The 26,749-nt window shown below is 27.4% G+C and overlaps 2 protein-coding genes across 11 annotated transcripts in view; one reads left to right on the top strand and one right to left on the bottom strand.

Moving 5' to 3' along the window:
• On the bottom strand, nt 1-26,530 carry LOC107442870 (uncharacterized). 10 transcript variants are annotated; one of them, XM_016056534.5, is made up of 10 exons: nt 25,701-26,530; nt 25,536-25,596; nt 21,682-21,799; nt 20,558-20,620; nt 16,681-16,882; nt 13,946-14,031; nt 7,350-7,549; nt 5,336-5,386; nt 2,173-2,377; nt 1-349 (listed from the first exon to the last, which is right to left on the bottom strand). In XM_016056534.5, exons 2-10 carry the CDS (start codon nt 25,565-25,567, stop codon nt 125-127), a joined length of 1,182 nt encoding a protein of 393 aa, XP_015912020.1. In that variant the 5' UTR covers nt 25,568-25,596; nt 25,701-26,530; the 3' UTR covers nt 1-124. The 10 variants fall into 10 exon arrangements, with proteins under 10 accessions (XP_015912020.1, XP_087024617.1, XP_071039090.1 ...); XM_087168491.1 differs by lacking the exons at nt 25,536-25,596; nt 25,701-26,530 and adding exons at nt 25,007-25,101; nt 25,245-25,510; XM_071182989.2 differs by lacking the exon at nt 25,701-26,530 and having other exon boundaries at nt 25,536-25,685.
• Nucleotides 26,507-26,749, top strand: part of LOC107442860 (uncharacterized) — a 35,368-nt gene continuing 35,125 nt past the window's right edge. The window contains exon 1 of the mRNA XM_071182993.2: nt 26,507-26,515. Coding sequence (XP_071039094.2) covers nt 26,507-26,515 — 9 coding nt within the window. The remainder of the gene's footprint in view (nt 26,516-26,749) is intronic.

A 26,749-nucleotide genomic window follows, 5' to 3' on the forward strand; every position in this document is an offset into this window, starting at 1 on the left:
TAATTATAGAAAATTTTTTATTTCCATAAGATAATACACAGTTTTTAAGCAATTTTTTAAAAAATTCAGTAAGTTTGCACCATACACACTAAAAAAAAAAAAAAAAACAAATATATAAAATTATTCATTTTGGTGTTACTATAGAAACTGATGCAGTTTTATCTTTTGCATCATCGAATCTCTCCATTGAGGATACATTAAGCAAATGGGATATCCCCCACTTAATTATAACAATAGAAATTATAGCTATAAAAACACCTTCCCAAATAGCAATAGTCATGAAATTCCAAGAAGGTGTTTCTAGAAAAGCTTTACTAAACACCTTGTCTTTTACAGCAAAGGGCTGAACCTGAAACAATAACAATAGGTAAAGGATAAGTTAGTTTAGACTACAGTACAAACAGAGCTGAAATAACTATGTACAATAATTTTAAAATTTCCTCAGTAAATTTAGGTTAAGATTGTAATAAGTGTGTATTTCAAAGCAATTTGTCTATCCAAATTAGTTCTTTCGTTTCAATGTTCTTTTTTTCTTTCTCAAAAGTTTTTTTTTGGTTATCTTCCTTTATTTATTTTAAACGCAATAATATTTTAATTCAAATTACTTGAAATTTTTCATGCATGTTTACTATACATATATCTGAGGAACTGACTGTAGACTAGTTGGATTAAACAATTATGTTATATTTTACAGCTAAAATAAGAAAGACTACTTTCATAATAATTGTAATTTCGAAATTTTTTTTTTCAAAATAAGTTTCAATAATTGCGTAAAATACCTAAACATTAATATTATATCTAATAAGTATCAGAGTTCATTCTAGGCAGAAAAGGGGCAGGGTGCAAAAGTTTAGGCATTATTATTCTAAAAAGGCAATAATTTCTTTCTATGGGCTTTACACGTTGTATTAAAAAACATTGTCAAATTTTTTTTTTTACTTTACTAAAAGTACCAAAGCAATCATATTAATTACTAATATTTATATCGAGTTAATGAGCTAATTAGCTTAGTAATTTATTTAAAATGCATGCATAAGTTAATAAAATAATAAATGTATGCTTTTAAGTGTCTGTAGTTATGATTTAATAATTAAAATGATTAATAATAATTATGATTTAACGATAATGAAGTAACTGCAAGCTTTCAAAGACAAGTGCACTATTTTTCCTTTCCCATATAAATCCATGTATTGACAGCAATGACACACTAAATAAAAAGAGTTGAAAATAAAGAAGGGTTGAGGAAAGAAAGGACAAAAAGGGTATGGAATCTATTACATCAGGGCACTAATTTACTTCAAGGGCAACAGGGTGGATTCTTTTGACTAAAAGAGCAGCAGGGTGCTGCGCCCTGTTTACCCTGTCTAGAATGAGCTCTGAAGTAGCCTAATCCCTAGTTGATTTTCTATGAGTATGATAAAGCAAGAATAATGAAAAAAATAATAAATCTCAATAAAGCTATGCGATTTTAAGAAAAGGACCCATATTTAATTACATATTTTTTTTTAATGTATACCATATTTTAGTTTATAATACACACATAAATTTAAATTTTTAAATCAAAAGTTTCAACATTTTGCCTCCATAGGTATTCAGGTATAGTTCGTTCACCAGGAGTTGGCACATGGCTCCACCCCCTCGGATGCAGCGTTCATATCAGCACAGGAGTAAAAAGAGAAACATCTCCGCGCATGAAATTGAGACAACCCTTAATGTGCACCAAACATGAATTCTTTTTCAGTCACCTACTTTGCTTTATCATCTGCTATTATACTTTTCCTCTCTCTGGCTAATTAAATACATTTTAAACTTAAAAACTGCTGTTTTCCCAGCAAAATGTCTCAAAAAGGATAAACTATTCACTCAAAAGAGAGAAATACCATAAAAAATGGTGCGAAATATCATCAAATGTATGAAATATTCAATGTCAAAAAAACTTGCAGATAAAGTTTGCGAAATAAATATTTTTGCTATACTATCGCCAAAGAGCAAAACCTTGTTCAGGATTGCTCACAATCTTCTCCCAAAAATAGCGAAATAGTATTGTCGCATACTATTACCACTTGATGAAGGCGGAGTCAAGTGCCAACTCCTGGTGAACGAGTTATACTTTAATAATACAAAAATAAGCAATCAAGTTGTAATACAAAAAATTACAGTTAATATCCTTACCTGTAATTTGGTAAAATATACACTAACTTGGAACTTTGACAGAATTGATTTTATACGAGCTCCTTCACTAAAATAAGACTTTCCATAGGGTGCACCGATAGTTACATTGCAAAATGTGATTGGAAGCTTATAATTGACCTGTTTTACTGCCATATACAGTCCTAGGTAGGTTTGCCAATAAAATCCTCTGTTTTTAAATAAAAATCTGAAAAATTATCAAGGTATTAAGCATACGAATGAGAAGCTTTGTGAGTGGTTCAAATATTATGCAAGCATGCTTTTGGCAATTTAAAAACTCCCCCGTCCCATTTCCTGCAAAAATAAGCAAATCGCAAACCTCCAACAGCCATTATGTGCTTACATAATATTTAAACAACCCTTAAAAAGTTAGGATACACAAAAAATATGCATATTTAGGACTTTACAATAAATAAGATAATTCAGCATTTACAAAAAGCTAGTTTATAAGGAGCAAAGATGATTATGCAGGATAAGATTAAGTTAGCATACATAAAAAAATATGTGCATTTACGACTTGGTTAAGAGATAATATAATTCAACATTTATAAAAAAGTCAGTTAATAGGATGCAAAAATAACCATTCAGGATAAGAATAATTTAGCATACATAAAAAAATATGCATATTTATGATATGACAAGAGATAATTATTTCATCATTTACAAAAACCTAGTTTATAGGATGTAAAAATAATTATACAGAAGGTTTCAAAATTATTGCTTAAAACATATTTCTAGCTTAATATTCAAAAATGGAGTTAAAAAATATGCTTACAAGCTGAAACAAGTCTTTTAGAAATTAGAAAATTTATTGTTTCGTTTTTTGGGATCTTATGAGTTTATATTAAGGAACACAGAAATAGAAACACCTGCTTAATTGATGAAGAAAACAGTCAAGGAATTAAGAGCAGCTAACAGGTTTCATAGTGCACAAAGAAATAATGAGGACATTTTTCAAAGAAATCAGGACATTATTTTAAACAGTACACATTTTTTTGGAACAAACTATTTTTAAAAGGTAAGTGACAAACTAAAAAAAGTACAATTTGAGCTAATCAAGCATGATGAAAGGAAATTTTATTGTAAAAGAATAATAAAATATACTATTTCTTACAGAACTTTGCTAGAACAGAATGCTTTAAAAGTTTCCAGCACAATTTTATTAATGGAGCAATTGGATTAATGGATAATGGCTATGGCTCTTAGATTGAAAAACAAACAAACATAATAATATATAATTCATCAAACTTAATTAGAAATTCAAAGCAGTGCATTTTTATTTATTCAGATATTTATTGACTGCTGCTCTGAAAAACATTTTTTAGGGTGTTCAACAATTCCGTCTACAAGTGAAATTTCAAAAGTCGACTGAAGCAACGGAATGACCCCTCGCCCCTGGAATCAAAGTTAAGTAGTTACAAGTCAATTATTCCTGAAGTTACCGTCTCTGCCCTATTCGAAATTTTCAGAAAATATATTTTTCATTAATTGATCCAATATCTATTCAAGATATGTTTTAGTGTATTATATCTAAGGACACATTTCAATAGAATTTATATTTTATTTTTTTGCTTAAATAACTCAAGTTATACGATTAAATGCATGATGGTGAATGGGGCTTTTCATTACTTTTCCTCATTTTACCTGCCGCTCTTAACAAAATAAAAGAATAAGTTAAATTTCTAATATTTTTAATGGGTTCAATTGTTTCTACTGTAAGTAATTAAATGCTATGTATGCTATGTAAGGTTTCAATTATGTTGCTAATTAAATCATTGTCACGTTTCATAATAGTTTAAGATCAATATATAGAAAATTTGTATAGTACTATCACATTAAAAAAGTAATCAGAATTAGTAGTAAATATTCCCTCTTACTAAACTAATTAAAAAATTGTAATAGAAGTCAAAACTTTTTTAATCAAACAATTTTAAAGCATGGTTTCAATAACCTTGAAATGGAAGAAAAAAAAATAATAATAAAAAAAACGATTATGCTGCTTAACATTTTTGAGCAGAACTAATTTTGTAGATGATCTCCCAATTCATCATTAAAATATTCCACAATTTAATTACTGTATTAATTATTGGAACTGATCACTTTTAAAAACAGATAAAATTAATAATTAAGAAACTTTAAAATAATCCACTCAACAAGAAATGTTACTGCATTTCTTGAAAATCATAACTAAGCATATCACCCTTGAATTCATTATGATAAAAACTAAATAATGTAAAATTTTTAATCTGTTTTTTGATTCCTAAAATGACCGAATTCTGAAACAGTTTGAAGCCAAGAATCTAATGGGTAAGGCTATAATGTCTGAACCATGCATCGACTTAGCAGCCTGTTCCTAATATTGAACTATCAAATTTTGCAATTTTTCCTAGCTAAAATTATTAATTCTTATAAAACGAAATTGGTTTGGAAATTCAAATCTTTCAATTCTTCACCTTGATTATTGTATAATCCTCATTTATATTCATAAGAAATGAAAAGTTTTGAACACACACAAAAAATTTAAACACAATACAAAATTTTGCATTATACATAAGTATTTTTTAAAAATTTGTTCATATTAAAAGTAAAAGTTAAACATATTACAAAAGTTAAATATATAAACATATTTGCTCTCATTATAAGTAAAAGTTAAACATTCATAGTACATAAACAGGCTTACTTATAAAATAAGGTTAAATTTAATTCTGTTGTTTTTAATTAATATTATTTCAAGGTACCTTAATTTTTTCGTGAAACCTGACTTAATGGGGTCAAATGGGTATATGTTAAAAAAAAAAAAAAAACATCTATTTTTCTCTTTTTAAGTTGAGATAATTTATTTAATATTTTTAGAGACGCTTGCTAAAATTGAGACAAGCATTTTTATTTCAGTAAAAAACAATTCTGAAAGGTAAAAAACAATTCTGAAAAAAGATGTTTAATTATTTTAAAACCTTAATTCTAATCAACTGCACAAAAAAAGAGTAAACGATTAGTGCCATATTGATGTAGGACTTATGTTTAAATCATAACAATACATTTCTAAATTTTAAACAATACAAACATTGCCCTAATATAAAAAATTGCTAAATAAGTAAAAATAAATACTTAAATTGACAGTTAAAACAAAGAGAAGCAAATTTACGTTATATTAAACTGTCCAATGTCCTTTCCAACATGATAAGATAAAACTAACCTAAAATAAAAAAAATAAAAAACAGAAATTATAGTCAAACACTCTTAAAAATAGAAACTTAGAACTAAGAAGAAAATATGGTATAGACAATTTACCTTTTCTGAACATATTGAAGTTAAATAAAGCTCATTATATTTAAAATTTTCTATACAATACAGAGAGTGGTCAGAAAAACTACTTTTTTTTTGTAGTTAGCTACAATTACTTAATTATAAATGTAGTTAACTACAATTACTATTGAGAATACAATTACTTTTTACAACGAAATGTAGTCACTACTATTAGGATGAAAACTTATCTGGAGAACTTAATTTGCACCTATGCTAAAAATAGTTTTGGTTTCGAATACTAAATTGGTTTATTTAAACATGAGGAATTAAGATATATATTCATGTTTACATGAGTCAATTTGCTATTTTAAAGAATTATTATTATTATTTTTTTTTTGGTACAAATTTGTTCTTTTAACCTTCAATTTTGTATGCCTTTCTCGACAGCGCTTACTTAATTTAAGAAATACGGAAAAAATTATTACATATTTCCAATTTTGATAAATGTTTAATGCATTTTTATTCCCGCTAAGAAATTAAGTACATCCAAAATTATGTAACAAAATATATTCCACACCATTATAGAGGGGTGATTGCGAGCCCAAGTCAAAATTCCGGAAAATTTCTTGAGTTAAAAAAAAAGTTTAAATTGAAAAAAATTCAAACAAGGTTTTTTTCCTTTTTCTCAATATTTCTTAGTTTGCTTAAAATATTTTTAAAATTTTACACGTACCTATACCACTTAATACCTATAATGACCTAGAGAAATAATTAAAATTTACAAATATGTCTTTCTTGAGTTTATGATTATAACAACTATTTACTGATAAAAAATGAATATTAATCATGAATATAAGCTTATAAAGTACTATATCTCTGGCTCTCCCTTACAAACAAATAAAATAAACTGCATTTTTAAGTTCCACCTTTGAAAATTTGATTTCAGGAAACTTCTGTCAATGATTTTTTTTAAACGTCAGGACCTTCGATCTCCGGAAACTTCCAGATCACTGTTAGAGAAAAGTCCGGAAATCCAGATTTTTTCCGGAGCACAATCAGCCCTGATTATAATAACATGCACATATTTTTTTTAGTGTACATACATTCGCATTTATAGATATGGCAATACATCAATATATGGCAATACAGATCACATTTATAGACATGACGGTTTTGAAACAACAGTTTTTTGTTAAATGGGCAAGTGTACACGAAAAAATCTTGTTTTCATATTTTTCGATTACACTAAAAAATGAGGAAGTTAAATACTATCATCATGAACTTTTAAATTAGCTGACAGATTCCACATATTAATGAAAACAGAAACAATTAATGTAGAAAAATCTAATTACATAAGTGATTTAGAATAATGTTTCCTGAAAATAATGAAACAACAGGGTTCCCACACTTTTAACAAAACAAAAATTAAGGACTTTTAATGATTTTTTTTTAAAAAAATTAAGTACTTTTTTGAAAAATTAAGAACCTTAAAAATAGTATGATTGTTTGTCACCAAATATACATATACCACCAGTGACAGGGTCAATTATTTACCTTTCTTAAAAAAAGAAATGAATGTTTAAAAAAATTCCTAAAAACTTTTTGAAAAAATTGCCAATTTGGCAAGATTATACCACCTACATGAAGATCACTTTTAAAATCAATGACTAATTCTTGAATTCTGGGTGAATATTTTAGTCTAGACAATGCAGTAGTGGGGTAACTTTTCAACCTAAACAATACAATTAAAAGAACACTTCAAATATTAAAAAAATTTATTATAAATATTTTTACATAATGTTGCAATTTTACACCATTTTAACCTGACAAAACATAACCTAACAGTTATAAAAATACTGCACTGTTAAATAAAAAGCATTATTTCATATCACGCCTATAAAGAACAGACTCACTTGGTTTTTGTTGGAGTGCATTCTGAACTATTTGTGTTAGGTGATGATAGACTGAATGACTCATTGTATAATGGCTCAACTATCAGATTTACTGCACTTGCATGAAAAAGGATGCAATCTTTAATATTTATTATATCCTTAGCCACAACATCTGCAGACTGCAATAGCCTTCTCAACGTTATCGGGCTACTTTCATAATTCTGAAAAAGAAAAATCACTACAATAAGAGATAATGTTCATATTAATGCTAATTTCAAACATTCATTTTGTTTAAAAAGCAAATAATAATGGAATAACTACTTTGTACTAATAGTTCATACATTTATATGGCATATGCATGCAGACCTGTTAATCTCGAATCTCACGGGAAAGGAGAAAAATTTGAGATAAAGAGGTTTCGAGTTATGCAGGTATTTTACGAAATTAAATTTAACTAAGAAATTTCATTTAAAGTACTTTAATTGTTTTTAGTAGAAAAATACAGGCATTTCGGTAAATAATTATACCACATACATCTATTTACATTTAAAAAAATTTAACATACATTTAATCCTTCAAATAATTTAATAATTTTTCAAAGATTTTTGAGGTCTAACCTTCTTTGTTTTGATAATTCCTTTAAGGTTAGAAATAGCAAATCCCTCATAGCCAACATTTTCCTGGGATTCAAGAATAGTTTGTAATAATTCTACAGCATTATCTGCCTCTTTTGCGCTAACTTTTGGTTCATCAATGTGATCTTCAGCTTCTTCCTTTTCTTCTGATATTCCTTTGACATTATCTATGATTTCCACATCTGTCAATGTTCTGATGTTGCCAGGCAATTGTTCACGTGTAAAAATCTTCAAAATTAATGTAAACATTAAAGCCCAGATTTTATTGCACTCCATTCTTGCAAATCTAGCACTGCATTTCCAGCATCAACAGTTTCTTCTTCTTCACTCATGCCTTCAACCTCTTGCTCATCATCTTCACAACTATTCTTAAAACCAGGGTTTTTAAAACCATTTTGGATAATTTTTAGAGACACATTTCCTCAGGTATGGGTCAATCAACACATTTATTTTTGGAAGAGAACTTTTTTTCATCGATGGCAAAGTTTATGTACCAATTGTTTTCTATAGTTCACTTTAAAACTCATAATTAACCTTTAATCAATTGGTAGCAATTTTGAGGTGAAAATGAATTTCTATTCCTAGCTTTCTTATCTATGTTGAAAAGCTAACTCCTGGTGGTTGCTCTGTTCTACTCATCAACCCCTCACTTACTGTCATTGTATTCCTTTCCAGTTAAGGGAGTTATACATGCTCAAATTCCAAGAAACACCTCCGTTCATCCCTACTTCCTGTGGGATCATGTCTGTCTGCAAGTGCTACACTGATAAAGAAAGTTATGTTGTTTGGGCATTTATGCTCCATTATTAGAAATTCGAGAAATGGGGGTTTGAAGAAAGAAAAAAATTTCGACATATACATGGAAAATACATTGATTTTAGACAGAAAATGTAGGGCATTTTAGAAAATTTTTTCGTGAGAATCACCCAGATATGGGTGATTCTCATGAAATATGACAATTCACTGTCCCTTGCTCCAAGATCTAATACTATAATATTAAAAGAACTTTTTTTTTTTAAAAAAAAATTATAAATTGCATTGCTGATAGCATTTTAAAATGACTTTGCACTAACATGGACTGTTTTGTATAGTTAAAATTTTTTATTGAACTTCAAAATGTCATTTTCCTGGCATGTCCCAAACAATGTTTCCAATCATAACTAGCATCAAAACTTCGCATAAATTTTTCAATATCTAATTTTTTTTTATCTCAACTGGTGTAAGCATTTCTAGAATATTCGCAGAGGGTATTATTTACAAAAAATAATTTTTTTGGACAATAATTTGATTGTCCCAAGAAATTCTGTCATTTTCCTGGCTACTTTTATTTAGTGGTTTATAACCAAAATAGATAGAGCCAGCAATCAATATCTTATGTTAATAGATTGATTAGATACCCTCGTATATGAACATGTATTGCTGCATGAATAAAGAACCAATTTTCTGGTTCAAAATCTATTTTAAAAATTTTTTAAAGATGAGTAGGTTTTTGTGTTGTCATTTTCCTGGTTTCTTGAAATCATTAATAACAAAAACTACATAGATTTATCTGAGTTCTTTTAAGAAATCCTGTTGTTTTCTGCAGAATGTAAACTCCTTAGACCAAAATATTAAATTAAAGTAAAGTTATATGCTATAAAAGGACGAATTTGTCATTTTCCTGGCTTATGAATTCCAGAACATTGAAGTGTCACCAAAAATTTTTTTTAACTGCCAATACTGTAAGGAGGAAAAGAAAATAAAGAACCTAATACCAAGTTTATGTATGATTGTAATATGGTTGGATGTAATCAAAGTTATTTATTTATTTAATGATTGATTATTATACACAATTTCATTCTGTGCATATCAGCAACAAAAAAAACTTGATTCTTTCTACAGTAGATTAAAAGAATTAATTTAAGCAATTTATGGTCCATTCCTGGCATTCAAGATTTGGTGAATTTCTATTTTATTTTTTCTCAAGCAAATTTCAATAAACCACACTGCTGTCTGTAAGATATTAATAAATGTAATTAAATTTGAAGAAATTTTCTGGTCCGAATTGTCATGTTTAAAAAGAATCACCCATACAGAGGTTTTTGAGATAAACAGGTTCAACTGTATCAATAAAATGTATACACGCTTGATGTATAATTTAAAAAACTATAAGGAGAGCTAAATTAACTTTTTAAAATTTTTTTCTTCTTAATAATGAACTGACAAAAATGATAGGACTTTAATATTATCTTGTCCAGACTCGTAATATTAAACATAATTCAGAAGATAAATGTCCTCTAGTATTCTAAATGTCCTCTAGTATTCTAAATATCTTCTAGTATTCTGATCTCTTTCTAGTATTCTAGTTTGCAATCTATCTACAATGTGTGAATCACATAAAATTGACAAAAAATAATATACTTTAAAAATTGTTGGTAGGAAGTTGAAATTACATATATATTGAAAAAAATATAACTTTATCTTTTACATAAACAATATTATTTAAATGTTTATTGGATAACATGATTCTCATGGTTAAAACTGACGAGTTTTTAAATCCAAAGCACAATAGCAAAAATTTCTATGAAATTTATAAAATTTTCCCAAAATATACACTAGCACATCATTTAATATGCCCATATCATCATTACCTCTGATGTTTTCATTATGAAAAAAGAAAATTTGTGTATTATAGTTAAAAAAATATCACTTATTCAAAACATAAGAAATATTTTGTATATTAACATGTTTTATTCAACATACACATACAATTATGTTGTGACTCGCAGAATGTCAATCAATGAAATTTTTAAACTTTGCATAGAAAAATTTAAGAAAATATCCTCTATAATTAAAAATTTACTTATTTATTAACCTCTGTTTTTTTATATTTATAATATTAATTGTACCTTAAGCCTTTTTTAGATTCTAATTTTAATTGTTTTCAAACATATATTGCAAATTGAATTTTCATGCAATCATGGATGCAAAATATGTTTCATAACATGAAGGAGGATTTTATTTTATAACTGTTGTTGAACAGTCGCCCAAACTTTCTGGGTTTATGACTACTAATGTTTAATTCCGCAGCCTTGTAATTTTAAACTCAATCCAGAAGACAAGGGTACTCTTGGACCTAATATTGGGAGAAACTTGCCATCGTGGAGGACTCTTTTGATAGATCAAAGCCACATTTGCGTTACATGGACGAGAAAACCACGAAAACCTCCCACAGTTAGAATTGAGAGAAGTTCAGGCAGCTCAGAGAAAATTTTTGATACAATTTTTAAAAAAATGCTACAAGATTTTTATTATAAAAAAAATATGCCGCTTTGCAAATTTTTTTTATTTAATTTAAAAGTTATGTAATGAATATCAACAAAATTTTTTTTTTCTTTTAAAAATTCTAACTATACACAAATTTAAAAAAAAAAAAGAATATTGAAAAGTTATTGTAACTATATAAAAAAGCACTACAATTTTGGGGGAAATATCAAACCAAAAAACTAAGTTTTAGAAAAATGTTAGGCTCTGCAATCTTTCTTCCCTCTTGCATTTAATAAGCGAGAGTCTCCAAACAAATTGATAATCTATGCTTTAAAATATTTTTTTTTAATTTATAGACTTTTACATAATTTTATCAACTTACATATTGTTTTGTAGAATTATTTTATAGTATTTTAAGCAACTATTTCAGTAGAATTATTTTAACAAGGATATTTAATTATAAATATGTTATTCTACCTTAAGATTTTAACTAGAATTCGGCACAAATTGCACTAAAAATACTTTTTAATATTTGAGATGGAAAAGTATCCTGGAAAATAATGCCTCAGATGATTTTTTTCAGGGTGCGTAGCTGAATCTTTCAACAAAAAATAAGCACCTTTTAAATACTTTTTAAGCATTATATACATTAACGAAATGCCAAAATAATTTTTAGACTTTACATGGTCATGATAAAATAACTAGCTTCTGACAAAGAACTCTTTTTCTTGATTATATTAGCCACCATAAAGAGATAGAGAGATTTTTCGGTTTGATTTGAGAGCGTGAAAAATGAAGCCTGAATTTGAGAATATCTTTCAAAATGCAGCAGAGTTGCACATGAGAGTGCAAGAATCTCACCAAACTCAGCTCAATATATGCACATGCGGACCCGCAAGTATTTCATCAAACATGTAAAACGATTGGCTCTTTCATACGCTAGGGACTAACAGTATACAGAAATACATTGTGGAAATACACGCTTTTGCGTAATACGTGGAGAAAATCGACTTAAAGAAAAATTAAGCACCTAATAAAAAAAGCACCTATAAGGGCTTTTAGAAAACAAGAATCGAAAATAAGCACCTTTAAGTACTTTTTAGAAATGCTACGCACCATGTTTTTAAATACTGATAAACGGATATTTAAAACAAAATATTTTATACGTCTAGATCAATATTTAAGAAGTTTTAGACTTTTATTTATTCACTATTTTAGTAGACTATTATTTTATTTAGTTTTTCTTAATTAAGTCTTTAATTTTTGACTTTTATTATTATGACTTTAAATTTTCCTAAAACGAAGTACTTTTCATTTTAAGTTGGTAGGTATTTCATTGACGTCATACTAGAGCTGCACAATGGGCTATTCGTTGACAGTCTCGGAAACACCCCTAAGGATGATTAGAAGACGTGCTGTCACAATTACGATCTTCTGCAGAGGGGATGGCTCCCCTGCTTTGGTAGTACGACGATCTGCACCTGAAGTTGAGCATTTTACGGTGTACAGTTTAACGAGGACCGATACCGTGCACCCTCGGTCCCTACGCAGGCTGATCAAAGTGGTCACTCACCTGCTTACTGACAACAGCCAGTGATGCTTGACAGCGGCAGCATCCACACTTTTCCTTTTTAAAGAGGTTGAATTTAGATCATTATGATTCACAAATGTCAGAATTCAAAGATTTAGTTATAAGAGTTTAACTAGCAGTCACACTGACTTTATAACAGTTCATTTATAATCATACAGTATTAATATTTTATTAAACACTCAACAACAATAGTTTAAGTTTCAAAAGTGCAATTACATTATAAATTTTTAAAGCTATAATAAATTAAATTTTAAGCATTAAAATGCTATAAAATAAAAAGTGTTATCTTAAAATTTCATTTCTCATAGCCAAATCTTTTAGTGATGGAGCTGATAACATCAATATCAAAATATAGAGCCATGATGGCTCAGGGGATTGAGTGATCTTCCAATGAGGTGAACTGGGTTCGAATTCCAGCAATGGCTGGTCGATACGCGTTAGGTAGACGGATCATGGGTTAGAGTACCCTAGGCGTTAGGCTAAACGTGTGAGGTTTTCCTTTTTATGTAATGCAAATGCAGGTTAGTTTCATCAAAAAGTCCTCGACAAAGGCAAATTTTTCAAGATATTTGATCCCGGACTTCTCTCGTCATTAGTAATCATAAATCCAAAAATTGAGTTGGCTGTTAAACGACAGTTATAAAATAAAATATAAAATGAAACTAGCAGTTTGACAAGCTGTCAGAATCAGATATTTACACTATATTTCTGTAAAGCTCAACTTGATGATTTTACTGTCTTACAAAAGTATATAAAAATTTTACTTTAAAATAGTCACAAGTCGTAATAAAAAGAAAAAAGTCATAATAAAGAGAAACTATCTTTGATATTAAAGTGTCTTATAGCATATAAATTGATGAATAGAAAAACCATCAGAAGAATGTTTGAAAAAACTTACTTTTTTGCCTGCTAAATTACTTTAAATGGATAAGAGAAAAGCGTTTATGTTTTAAGAAAAAATATAGCAACACCAACATACAGTTTAGTACAAATATTAATTATTACTACACATTATCAGTTAATACTACAACATATTGTTAATAAGAATATCAATATTTTATACTACTACATATAATTACTACATAATATCATTTAGAAAATAAATATTTTTAAGAAATTTCAGTGGTGAAAAAAAATAATTTTACCCAAGATGGCTTGTTAGCTGTAAATGCTCCAATAACGTCAAAAGTAAAATTTTCAGATGACATCATAAGTACGTTTGTAAAAATTTCTAATATTTAACAGAAAAAAAAGAATGGATAAAAGAATAGCAAATTAGAAAAGTAAGAGAGATATAAAAGAAATAGCAGCAAAGTAGAAAAATTAAAATGAAGTTTTGAAAATTTTTTTTGAAATAACTAAATATAAATTTAAAGCTTTTAGTATTGTCAACACTGGTTATTATATCGCTTAATGAAAATAAATTAGTTAATTAAATTAGACTTTCGGAGGTACTTGAACAAATATTGCCCCACACTTTATATTCTCCAACATTTTGATTTGGCTAAAATAATTCATTAAATAAAAAAATCGCATGGTTAAGAATTTTCTAAAATTATTTTACAAATTACAAACAAAACTAAAGAAAATAGAAAAATATTGACTGGTCAAAAAGCATTCATGAATGTACCTATTAGTCCTTTCTAACATTCAACAATTGAATAAAGAGGTTCCAAATGAAACACAGAAGATTTTTGTTGAACATTTAATACTTTAACTGGGCAGTTGATATTTTTATTTATTTTTAATACTGAAACTGGAAAACTTAAAATTTCTATTTCAACCTACAATGAGGGCTTTTTTATTTATCATATTCTAGGAGCCCTGCCAGAAATAAAACCAGACTTATGGAATTAAAAAATATTATTTTAAACATTTTTATAATTTTATTCATTTAAGTGGTGTACTTAAATGCAAAATGTCTCACTGCCATATATATATATATATATGTATATATATATATATATATATATATATATATATATATATATATATATATATATATATATATATATATATATATATATATATATAATTTAGATGCAAATCTAGAATTATAGTTTTTCAGTTTGATTAAGGATATCTAAAGGGGCCTCACAAAACCAGCAATGGTTCGGTTTCTTTTTAAATTCAAACAAGAACTCAATATATTGGACATTTTATATGAATACCAAGTTTCCTAAAACTTCCAATCATTTTCAATATTAATGTTCTTTTATCACTTTGGTTAATTTAAAGTCTAAAACAGAGGATTCCATAAAAAATCTGATTTACTTTTATATAAGAAATGATACAATGTAATAGTTAAAGAGTAATACATTGTAACAAGTTTATATAATAGGAAGATGACAAAATAACTAAGGCATTGAGTACAGATATATTATACTAGTATAGAAAGAAGCTGCCTAAAATATTTGGTTGTTTTAGCAAATGTCTATATAAATTATTTTTTTTTTCCATATTTTTATTGCTTTCTTCTTTTTTTAATTCTTAGAACTTCAAATGAATTTGCTCCAAACTTAGGGTCATTCAATATTTTGTTTTACCAAGATTTCTTGTTGTTGTTATAGTTGATTTACATTGCACTGGAGCTGCACAATGGGTTATTGGCGACAGTCTACGAAACACCCCAAGGATGATCTGAAGATCTTTAATTACAATTTTGAACATCTGCAGAGAGGATGGCAACCCCGCTTTGGTAACCTGAGGATCTGCGTGCAAAGTCTAGCACTTTACGATAGAACAGTTTAACGAGGACCAATACCACACAACCTTGGTCCCTAAGCTGACTGATCCAAGTGGTCAGCCACCCGCACACTAACTGCAGCCAGTAATGCTTGACTTTGGTGATGAGCTGGGAACAGTGTCTTAACGATCAGTCCACTACGAGACTTACTAAGATTTGGTTCATAAAAATAAGGAGAAAATAAATAACAGAATCAGCAAAATCAGAGATAAAAATGAGGAAAAATTAAAGATTAAATTTAACTAAACTTTAGCAATCAGATTATAATTAAAAAATAACTGTGATGTCATGCCTCGTGGCAGAAATGAGGCGACACGGTGATATTGCCGCAGAATGTTACTGAGGTTTTGCAGAAAGATTTTTCAATTGGGATGGGAAAAACTGATTTTTCTTTCTGCATAATTTTTGAAAAAAAGTTTTTTTTTTTTTTTGTAGAATTTTTCTTTAAAGTTTTATTTTTTGTGTATCAGAGAGAAGGAAAGAAATTATCGTGGTTTTTCTATTCTCCTTTTGGATTGAAAAAAAAAGTCAGTAATGACTGCTTTAGCTAGAATTTCAAATTAATAATACAAAATAAAAAAAATTGAGAAATTGCAAAAGTTTAAAAGATAGATTGCTCTAGAAATGATGTTCTTCCTTTCCTTTTCTTTAAAGAGTTCTCTTTCATTTTTTTCTTCTTCCTTGAGTATCTCTTGTTCTTTCTCTTTCTCTTTTCTTCTCCTTATTCGCGTGATTTCATCGTCAATCTTTCTTTTGGAGTTGCTGCACAAATTTTACAAATGTTAATTTTTGTAATGATTTACAAAATTCGCAAGAGGAAATAAATAGTTCCTTTTTCCGAATACAAATTGCGAGAAAGCGCTTATAATATTAGAATTAAAATAATAGTACTCTTACAATTAAAATTTTTATAAGCTTTTTTCCATACTTTCTTCTGTAAACACAATGTTACCTTAAATTAGTCATTGGTATAATTAAAAGTATTGTAAAAAATATTAATGCGAGAGAAGGTTGTCGCAGAAAGCCCAAAAAAATTCTGCCACAGGGATATTATGTTTTTTTTCTTTCTTAAACTAAAAAAATGATGCTGAAGATTGTCATGATAAATTTAAGTTCCCCATAAGTATTCCTTACCTTGATTAAAGAATTGGAAATCTTTACTGAAATGCACAATCACAATACAAGATTTAGCAAGTGATGAAGCTATTTCTTCTAAAATTTGCTGGTTAATTTCATCAACTTCAATTCTTTGCTTGCCACATTTCACTTTATCAACATATAGAAGTGGGGAAGGAATGGAGGAAATAAATACATACATCCTATCGTCTAGAAAGTTCTAAAACATAAAAAAAACGGTACTTTAAAAATGTAAGAATAAAAACAGATTTGTGAAGGAAATTTTTTTTAAAGTACTTGTAGTGTGTGGACCACTACAAAGTTACAATTCCAATTTACTAGTATATAAAACATGTTAACTTGATTCTACGAGGGGGTATCCTTTCATAGATGAAGGTTGACATTGTCGATAACAACTCTCCTCACAGTACTCTTAAAAAAATTAGAAGCCTAATAATTTTTTAATAAGAAGGGAAGAAATGATAGATGAGTTATAGATTAGGGTAAACTCTTCGTTTAATTTTCAATAAAATATTATGAAAGATTTCATTTGTGCACTATTTGAAACTGAACTAAAAAATAATAAAGGAATTTCTTTTCGTGTGTTTTCCGAGTTGTATGTATTTATCCTGATTCTAATTATAATTTTATTCTAATGATAATTCCTTTAATAATTCTATTAAAATTTAATTAACCTCTGAATACAACAAAGATCCTTTTACATTTTTAGACTAAAATATTTTAAATCAATGAAAAACTGATGTCCGGTCTGGTTACTTTTCTGTATAACAAACCAGTTTTTTGTCATTAGCAGGTCCCACGCTAAACATTCGCCCCCTCACCAAATGCGATAAAATCAAACATTTGGCAAATAAAATTATGTTTTGGGGAATGATTTTTTCAACTGGAAAGAAAAATATATAGTTAAGTCGATCCTCAAAATAATGTCAAAACCAATTTTTCTAAACTAGGGGTGCACAACCTTTTTGAGTGTAGGGCCACTTGCACAGCAGGTTGGCTAACGAAGGGCCGCACATGTATTTAGACATGTTAATGACAAATGTAATAATGTTTATTTAAACATTAGCGTTCCATTTTTTTTATTAATAAACTTAGTAATATCAATAACTTAGTAGTGTTCCATTATTAGAATTCATTCAAAAATAAAAAAAACTTATACTTTTTTTTTTTTTTTACAAAAAAAAATTGCTATTTTTATCATATGAACAATAGATTTATCAAAATAAATAAACATTGAAGAAAAGAAATATTTTTTTTTATCATATCATGCAATATGAAAACTCATTTTAGAATTAAATTCTAATAAATTAAAAAAAACTGCAATGCCCACAGAATGAAAGGAGGAAAAAGTTTAGTCGTAATTAAGTAATATAAATTCAAATTAAATATTTTAATTGAAGAAAATTTATAGGTTTTAAACAAAAGCCTAAAATAAAAACAAAACTGTGATAGTTCAAAATAAAATTCAATGCTTATTTTGTAATGTACTTTATTATTTTATTTTATTAATTATTAGATTTTTTATATCGTAAACATTTTCCTTTTTTTTTTATCGAAAAAGATCAGTTAGCAACAAAAAAATTGAAATCTAAACTACTAACAGTGAGCAGTTTAAAAATTCACGTTTTCCGCCATTTTATGAATTTCTCAAGTTGCAATAACATTGCATTTAAATTAAGGAGGGATGTAACGAGTATTTGGCCCTTCTGTGAAAAATTCAGTTGGTTGAATGATCAGTCAAATATTTGGCTGAATATTTTTTAGAAATGCATTTTTCTAAGTTTTTTTTATTTTTGAATTTTTATAGATATTACTTTTTTTTTTTTTTAATTATAATCAGACAAGTCAATTTTGTCATTTTTTCGATACTTTGAGAATTGAGAAGGATCCATTTTTTGCAGTTTTTATTATAACCCAGCATTTTAACAGAATGTCTCATACTATTAATTTATTATCACTCTTTCCCTGTACAGTAATATAAATAACCAGTAACATAGAAAAGTGTGATTTTCAGCATTAAAGTTTTGTTTCAGGAACTAAGAAAAATTTGTTTTTTCTGTTTTTCTTTTTTTAGGCATTTTTATTATGACTCAGCATTTTTTTAAAAATAAAGTTACAAATAAAAAAAATTTTTATAGCAATTTTTTTTCTTCTAAAATTATGGCAATGAGAAAAATTTAAATTGAGATTTTCGGCATAAGATTTTCACTTAAAAAATTAAGAAAATTTTTTCTATCTTTTTATTTTCTTTAAATAAAAAAAAACTTTTTTTAGACGTTTTCATTATAACGCAGTAATTTTTAATAGCATTTCTGTTGACTTAATTATTTTTTCTGGTAATTAAAAAATTGAGATGTTCAGCTTTAAAAAAAATTTTCAAAAATTAAGATTGATTTTTATGTTCTTTGTTTCGCTTTTTGACATTTTCAAAAACGTTCTTGATTGGCCTTATTTTTTAGAGTTAATTAACGTTTTTCCAGGAAATATTATTCTGAGCATTGAAATTTTAGTTTCAGTGTTGCTATACTGCTAAAAGATTTTGCTATTTGGCCCCAAGTGAACGGCGTTCAATAGATTTTTTCTTCTTCCTTTTGCCGAATATTTGGTTTTTGATCAAATCACAATTCATTACCACATTCGACCAAATCATATTCGTTGCGGAAATAAAAAAGAAGGAAAAATAACTAGGATTTACGATAAAACTGTATCAAAAAGTGATTATTTAATTGCGTGATTAACAATCACGTGTCGTAATAACATCATAGTTAAATAACAGGATCGTCAAAATCACGAGGAAAAGTATAGAAATAATTAGGAAAAAATATATTTATGCTGAACTCAGCACAAATAAAGAGCGTCAAATGCATGATTTAAAATTTGCATGTCGTAACAGAATAATTGGAATTTTTTATAATACGTAGGAACGCATAGCAATAACTGCCGAGAAAATGTTTTGAAGAAAAAGAAAGAATTGCAAAAAAAAAAGATAAAAAATCACTTAGATTTAAGATGAAATTCGTCACAAATAAAGTGCCCAAAAAGTGATTATTTAAATTTGCGATCTGAAACTCGCGTCGTTATAAAAATTTGGAATTTTCACAATCACGTAGAAAAGCGGAAATAACTGTTTAAAAAAAATCATTTATATTTACGATAAATTCGGCTTCAAGAAAGCGCGTTAAATGCACATTTACTAAAGAATCTGTTAAAATTGATTGTGTCAAAACGTGATGACTTAAAAGTGTGATTAAAAATTGCCATTTTTTAAAATTTTTTTTATTGTGTTTAGAAACTCTCGCGGGCCGCACTTCAGTAGTCGAAGGGCCGCATTTGGCCCGCGGGCCGCAGGTTGTGCACCCCTATTCTAAACATATCAGTATTTTTAATTCGATTACAGTAATTTTCGGTAGATGCGGCACATAACCAATTAGAATTGGGTCCAATTAATATAAGCCTGAAACAAACTACCGTATAATATTTCTCTGTGACTTCATGGCAAAAAAATTAATCATAAAATTTTTTTAAGATTTGCATGTGGCAAAGATTTTTGAAAATTGCCATATACTTTTGATATTTGGTTAATAATCTGAAATCTGTAGCGTGGGTCTTGCATTAGTATCCAATATTTAAAAGTGTTGTTCAGTTTCATAAGGTTATGACAGTTCATGGTGAATAAGACATGTTATTTAAACAGAACTTCTAAATACTGTAAGAACTTAGTAAAGTCAAACAATAATCAAATCATATTCACAATACCAGCTATAAAGATTTAAAAAAAAAAATTAAATAAAAATTTGCATTTCATTTCAGGGTACTTAATAAAAGTAAGTAATCAACAAAAAAGGACAAGTAATTATCAAAAAAGGATAAATACCTCTAAATATTTGGAAACATTATTTTTGTGAGTATGCCTCACTGAAAAATCTTCTGAACTGAGCTGAAACAATAGATATAATTTACTATGTATAATATAAAGCAAATCGTTCCAAAAATTTAAATTTTTTAACATTGTTTGAAAATGAATATGATTTAGGATGATTAAATAATTAAATCTTTTGAATAATAATATATCACCTTCACATATGGGATTGTCCCCTTTTTTCTTAAGGTTTATTGAAAATATACTAGAAAATTTAGTTCCACAGACTTTTTCATTTAATTAATGCTTGCAAGCCAGAAGGTAGCTTTGTGACTATTCAAAAGCTGCAAGCTATGCACCTAAGTTAAGGATCATACTACTAATTTTTTTGTCTTCCAATATATTTGGCAATATATCATTAATGAACCAGTAACAGAGTCAGAATAGGTCCCACAAATTTACATTTTTAATTTAATTTTCAGCATGCTAAATGTTAGTTTTTAGTTTTATGAGCATGGTGTAATTTTTCTTGTGTATTAGACAATGTCTACCCCTTTTATGGTAAAAAAGTTTTAAGTAAATTCGTAACCATAACAATAGCAAGCAAAGAGTTTACTGAGGAGCATAGAGAGGGAAAACGAATTACAGAAATATGAAGAAGAAAGGGATATTTCTAGAAATGAGAGTAAATGTTGCTCCTGAAAGAAAAAAGAAATTCTAAATTTCAAAAATTTTTTACAAAGGGTATTGTCCTCAGATAGTCAAGTTGAAAATAGTATCTTAAATAGAGGTGAGTAGTGAGAGTGACTCAAAAGCAAATTGACATTCATAGAAACTTTTTTGGAATAAAAATTATAAATTTTTCTTTGGTTGTAGCTGTTTTATTCTAGTATTTTTTTTATTAAAAAAAAGGGAATAATTATATTTTTAAAAAATTTCTTTTGTTCAATTAAAATCTCACTAAAGGCACATTGATTTTAATTATTATTCCTATATTAGTGATTTCAGCCACATATTTTTTTTAAAACAAAATTAAATGATTAAAATTGCTTATTATAATCACTGACACCCAGCTAAAAAAACAGCAACGAACCTATAATTCCAATGAATTAGGAAACTCAGATAAAAAAAATACTAACCTTGTCAATAGTAAATATTAAAAGATGAAGGTCTTTTTGGCTAACTGAGTTCAGTATTTCATCATAAAACTCTCCATTCTGTGAAAATACTGGTACTGGCTTTAGAGGAAGGCTATAGCTGGAAGAAAAGAAATTCATACAACAAAAAATTATAAAGTAATTTAGATTTCAGAAATCAAAGCTAAAGTTAAAACTTAAAAAAAAAAGATATTTTTATAAAGATAAGACACTGTTGTTATTATTATTCTCCTCATGATTTAGTCTCACATCAGCTCTTTAATTTCTTATTAAATTTTTCTGCATGTTTTAAAATTACTAGCTCAAGTGATAAAAATATTTCCAATTAAATGAAAAAATTGCTTTTTCCACATAAAATAATTTTTAAAAAATTGTTTTTTAATGAAATCCAACATTTTTTTCGTGTTTTTGATTTTTATGATGCGGCCATAATGTACACCAATTTATTGGTTGACAGATTTTTTTAAGTTTATTAGTACCCAAGGGTGCTAACTGGAATTGTCAATGGATCACTGCCAATATTTATAGTTTAATAAAGAGATATGTATTAGCAAACCTGCTAACTTTTATGCATTTTACATAAAACATTATTTTTATATTTAAAGTGGTAGTTAATGTATGCTATCCTTACTTTTATAAACTTAATTTTTAATGATTTTGACCACCACTATTGTTAAAAAAATTAAGCATATACATATTAATATGTGATACTATCATGGTTGTCTGCTTAAGCTTTTTCAAAATAAAACATACTTTTCTGCTTAAAATTGTAATTCAATTTCCATTTTACTAACACTGAGAGCCTCGAAAGGATTAAAAGTTGGCAGGTGGGGCTTTGAGTCTGCACTACATTTGGAATATTTTTATTAGAATGTCACTGTTAAATTTTCATCAAATTTTGGTACACTTAGGATAAAGAAATACACCCACTTCATGATTATATTTTTTTATTATTATTATTTACGAGGACAATTCCATGGTTACTCTTGGTACACATATTGTGGTGTTGCATATTCAGGGTTCTGTCAAGGCCAAATTTACTACCGTGCAGCGGTACCTTCACAAATTCAACTTAAGGAAAACGGTAGTTTCACAATATACTTTTTCTTAAAATTTTATTTTTGTATCACGTAAGAAACGATAAATCCATACTTTTGTGTTGATTTTTTAATATAATTTTCACAAATTATGTCTAAATTTTCACAAAATAGGTACCACTCAAAAAAACCTAGACAGGCCCCTGATATCAATTTGCTTTTACTTATGAGCTTTTTATTTTAAATTGAATTCTTTTTTTTTGCAGAACAAAAAAAAAAAGTGTACCTTTTAATCTTTATGCCAGAAAAATTTGATACATTTTATATTCTTATAGTTTAGCAAATTAAAAATATGGTTTCTCCTGTTACCTGAAAGGACATGAAGCATTTAAAAATTTACATTAATGATTTTTCTTTAATTTAAACTATAATAAAATCTTTTTACTTTAAATAATCTCAAGAAAGAGAGGTCAACTTATTAAATATTTAGCCATAAAATAGTTTCAAATAAAAACACATTATTTATTATGAAAAAAAAATCCTGGTTACTCTTATTACAGAAAAAAAATAGTTACCCTAGTTGCATTTTTAATAAGATTTAATCATAAATTTACAATTCATTAAGTCATATTAGGAGTGCAAATAAGTTTACATTGGCATATTTATTTAATTTTTTTAAAGCAAAAAGAATTTCTAGAATTAATAACAAATAGAAAATTCATTTTTTTAATAAAATGTTTTAATATTATAAAACAAAATATCTGAATTTTCAGGCAATTTCCAGTTTGCCTGCAGGAATCGTCCTATATTTACTCAGTTATAAAATTTTTAAAAAGCAGTATGTTTTAAAGAACAATTTAATAGTTCTCGTTCATATTTTGTAATTTACCACGTAAAAAAAAAATAATAATATTTTTTAAAATTATATAAAATTTTTAGATATTAAAATTAACATTTTTCCACTATCAATAAATGAATAATTATTAAAAATTAGTTTTTGAATTGAATTATCTTTGGATAAACGAATGTAATAATTATGAGCAAGAATTAAAATTATCATTAAGGGGTGCAATTTTTTTACAACTCTCCTGATCAAACTATTTAGGATATATTTCCCTGATTGTGGCAACCTCCCCCCATACTTTGAGGATCAATACAAACCTGTCTTTAAAAAAAGGCATGTTAATTAAGAGAAAATTTTTTTCGTAACTTAAAGTTTTGCCTGCACTAATTAATTAGCTATTTGGGAATCATTAAAATTGGCTTCTAGTATGTGAAGATAGGATCATTAGATCAAAAAGTATTCACATTATGTTTTTTGTTGCACTGTATTTACAAACTTAATAAGTTATTATTTTAAATTTGTTTTTAGCACCTAAAACTATAAAAAAATTTTATCTCCAACAAGCATGCGTTGTTTTTATCGATAACTTTTGTTAAGTTGGTCAGATATAGATTTGCTGACTTCTGGTTCAGCTATTTTATTCAATTTTCTTGTAGCTGCAGTTAGTTAAGGAGACAAAAATAATTCAACCTAATAATAAGTTTTGTTACTCTTGTTACAAAAACTAAAAAGTTACTCTTGTTACAAAATTAAATTTTTTAATTAAGTGCAGTTTAATTGTATGGATCAGTTTCAAACCACTGTATAACAAGTAAGCAACACATTCATATGGATATATCTCTTTAGGATAAACTTTTATAAGTTTTTGGTTACATTTGAAAGAACAATTAAATTGACTTTTTTTTTTATTCCACTAATACTGAACTGAAAAAAGGAATTTCTAACTGAAAAAAGGAAATCTTACTATAATAAAAAATAATATTGTAACAAAATTACTATATGAATTGGTATTTAGAAATCGGCATTGAAATTCAAAAATTTTTCGGAGAAAGAATAAAAAATCATTTTCTAAACTATTTAACAAAAAAAAAACTACAGATTGAAAAATTCTTCCTGTTTTGTTTTCTTAGTACTTTTAACTAAAAAAATATACACCTAGAATAATTGAATATAATTTGAAGAGAAAAAATTATCACTATGTTTTACTTTCCAAATAATTGCCCACAATAACAGGCAATTAAAATATCATCTTAATCAAAAAGAGAAGAGAAAAGCTTTTTTTTATTTACTGCATTACAATAAAGAAAATAGCAAAGATACAATAAATAAATATGGATTGAGCATTTTCTTAATCCAGTTTCTGATAAAGATTTGCAAAGTGCTAGGCATCAGTTTGACACCAATCTCAAACATGGTAGACTTATACCCTTCCAATCAGTGATGTTTATTTCCCCCTTTTTTTTACCATGAAGTTTCAAAGACTCAGCAATTATCCTGACAATCTTCCCGAGATTCTATAAGCTGAAAAATTTAAATGATCAGAATTCTGAGGTTAATTTTCTTTATTGTAAGAAATAACTGTCAGAATTATATTAGGAACAAAACAATACAAATAGTCATTATTTTAAAAGCATAATAGCATTTATAAAAACTTTTCTTTTTACCCATTAATATTCCATACAGATACTGGTATATTTTTAACAATTACTAATGGAAAACTATCCATTAAAAAAAAAACCATGAGCATCTTCATAGTACTGATTTGTATCGACAAACAAATCAGCGACACAATGAATTAACTGCCCAGTATAAAATTAATGATATCTTTATTTAGTGAAAGCTTGCTTTTGGAAAAAAATCATAAATATTTTTTTAATGAGAAACCTTTTAAAACCCCAACTTCGAACTCGCGCGCTGAGCTTCAGTTCATATCACTGGAAAAAAATGTGTTTTACCTTAATATCACAAATGATCCAGTTGTAAACATTTCGAATGTAATTGCATGGCGTTAACTTCCTAGAATAATAGGAGAAAAAAATTCATGAATAAATTTAAATCAAAGACATTCTATAAATTTACATTTCAACTGTTTGCTCAAAGATTTTTGTATAAAAAAGTACTTTTTTTGTCAATTTAACTGTATTCCTGCCCGTTAACTGTATTCCTGCCTCAAAAAGAAGCTTGTTTTCTCGATTCTTGTGTGCATCGCAAAATACCTAGAAATTTATATATTACTAGTTTATTTCTTTTCTTATTAGCCTTTTAAATTCTTACTTTCGTGGCATGTCGTGTGATCTTCTTTGCGTGCATGTAAAATAAAGTCTGTTGGATAATAATCGTAGCTCAAATTAGAAATCCTTTGAAATTATGTTCCTTATATTTTCATGTTCGAGTCATATGTGTCTGCTGGTTAAATAAACTCATTACACTGTTAATAAATTCTTCTAAATTAGCTGTATGGTATACTACACTGGAGAGGGAGATAATTCCATAATTCTGAGAAGTTATTTAATTTAATAAGTGATAATGTTAAGTGTCTAAAAACGTATGACGAATATGGAAAATTTCTAAAAAACGTTGCTTGGTCAAAGTTTTTATGGTGTTAATAAATTAGAAATGATTTTTCCAGAAATGTATTCGCTTATATTCCATTTGTGTATCTTTAAGGATTGCCAAATTGTGCTCAATATTATTAATTTTCCAAAACATTCTTAATCAATTAAGTATCAAGTTAGTAAATAACTGTCATGAATTTCAGGTTGTACGCATTAGTTGTCAGTTAATATAGTGAATAAGTTGATTTATGGAAAATATTGGAATAAATTCTACCTGTTGCTCATGCATTTTTTTTTGACCATGTATGTTAATCTATCAATCTGATCTAGTCATTAATTTAGATGTTGCATTGTTTAAATTTTCTTTGAGAATGGATAAGGTAAAGATTTGCCTCTGCCCGCCCTATTAAAGGGCATGCGAGGAAATGGATAAATGAGTTTGACTGTATTTATATATTGCAATTCTAATATAATTATAATTAATAATGATAATTACAATTCTAATAAATACATGCAAATGGGGTGTCCAGTAATTATCGATTATGCTAATCATGAAGCCAAGATGAAAGAACATGCCAGATTTTAGTAAGTTCCCTGGCTACGGATTGGATTCA

Source organism: Parasteatoda tepidariorum, chromosome 7 (genome assembly GCF_982258835.1).
Source record: "Parasteatoda tepidariorum strain Cologne lab strain chromosome 7, Ptep-v5.0, whole genome shotgun sequence".
NCBI classification, from domain to species: Eukaryota; Metazoa; Arthropoda; class Arachnida; order Araneae; family Theridiidae; genus Parasteatoda; species Parasteatoda tepidariorum.

Coding starts and splice junctions, on each gene's coding strand:
- LOC107442870 (XM_016056533.4), bottom strand. CDS start 25,333: ATGAAGATGCTCATGGTTTTTTTTTTAATGGATAGTTTTCCATTAGTA. Junction 20,621..21,681: donor TAATATTTACTATTGACAAG/GTTAGTATTTTT, acceptor CTATTGTTTCAG/CTCAGTTCAGAAGATTTTTC. Junction 16,883..20,557: donor ATGTTTCCAAATATTTAGAG/GTATTTATCCTT, acceptor TTTATGTTTTAG/AACTTTCTAGACGATAGGAT.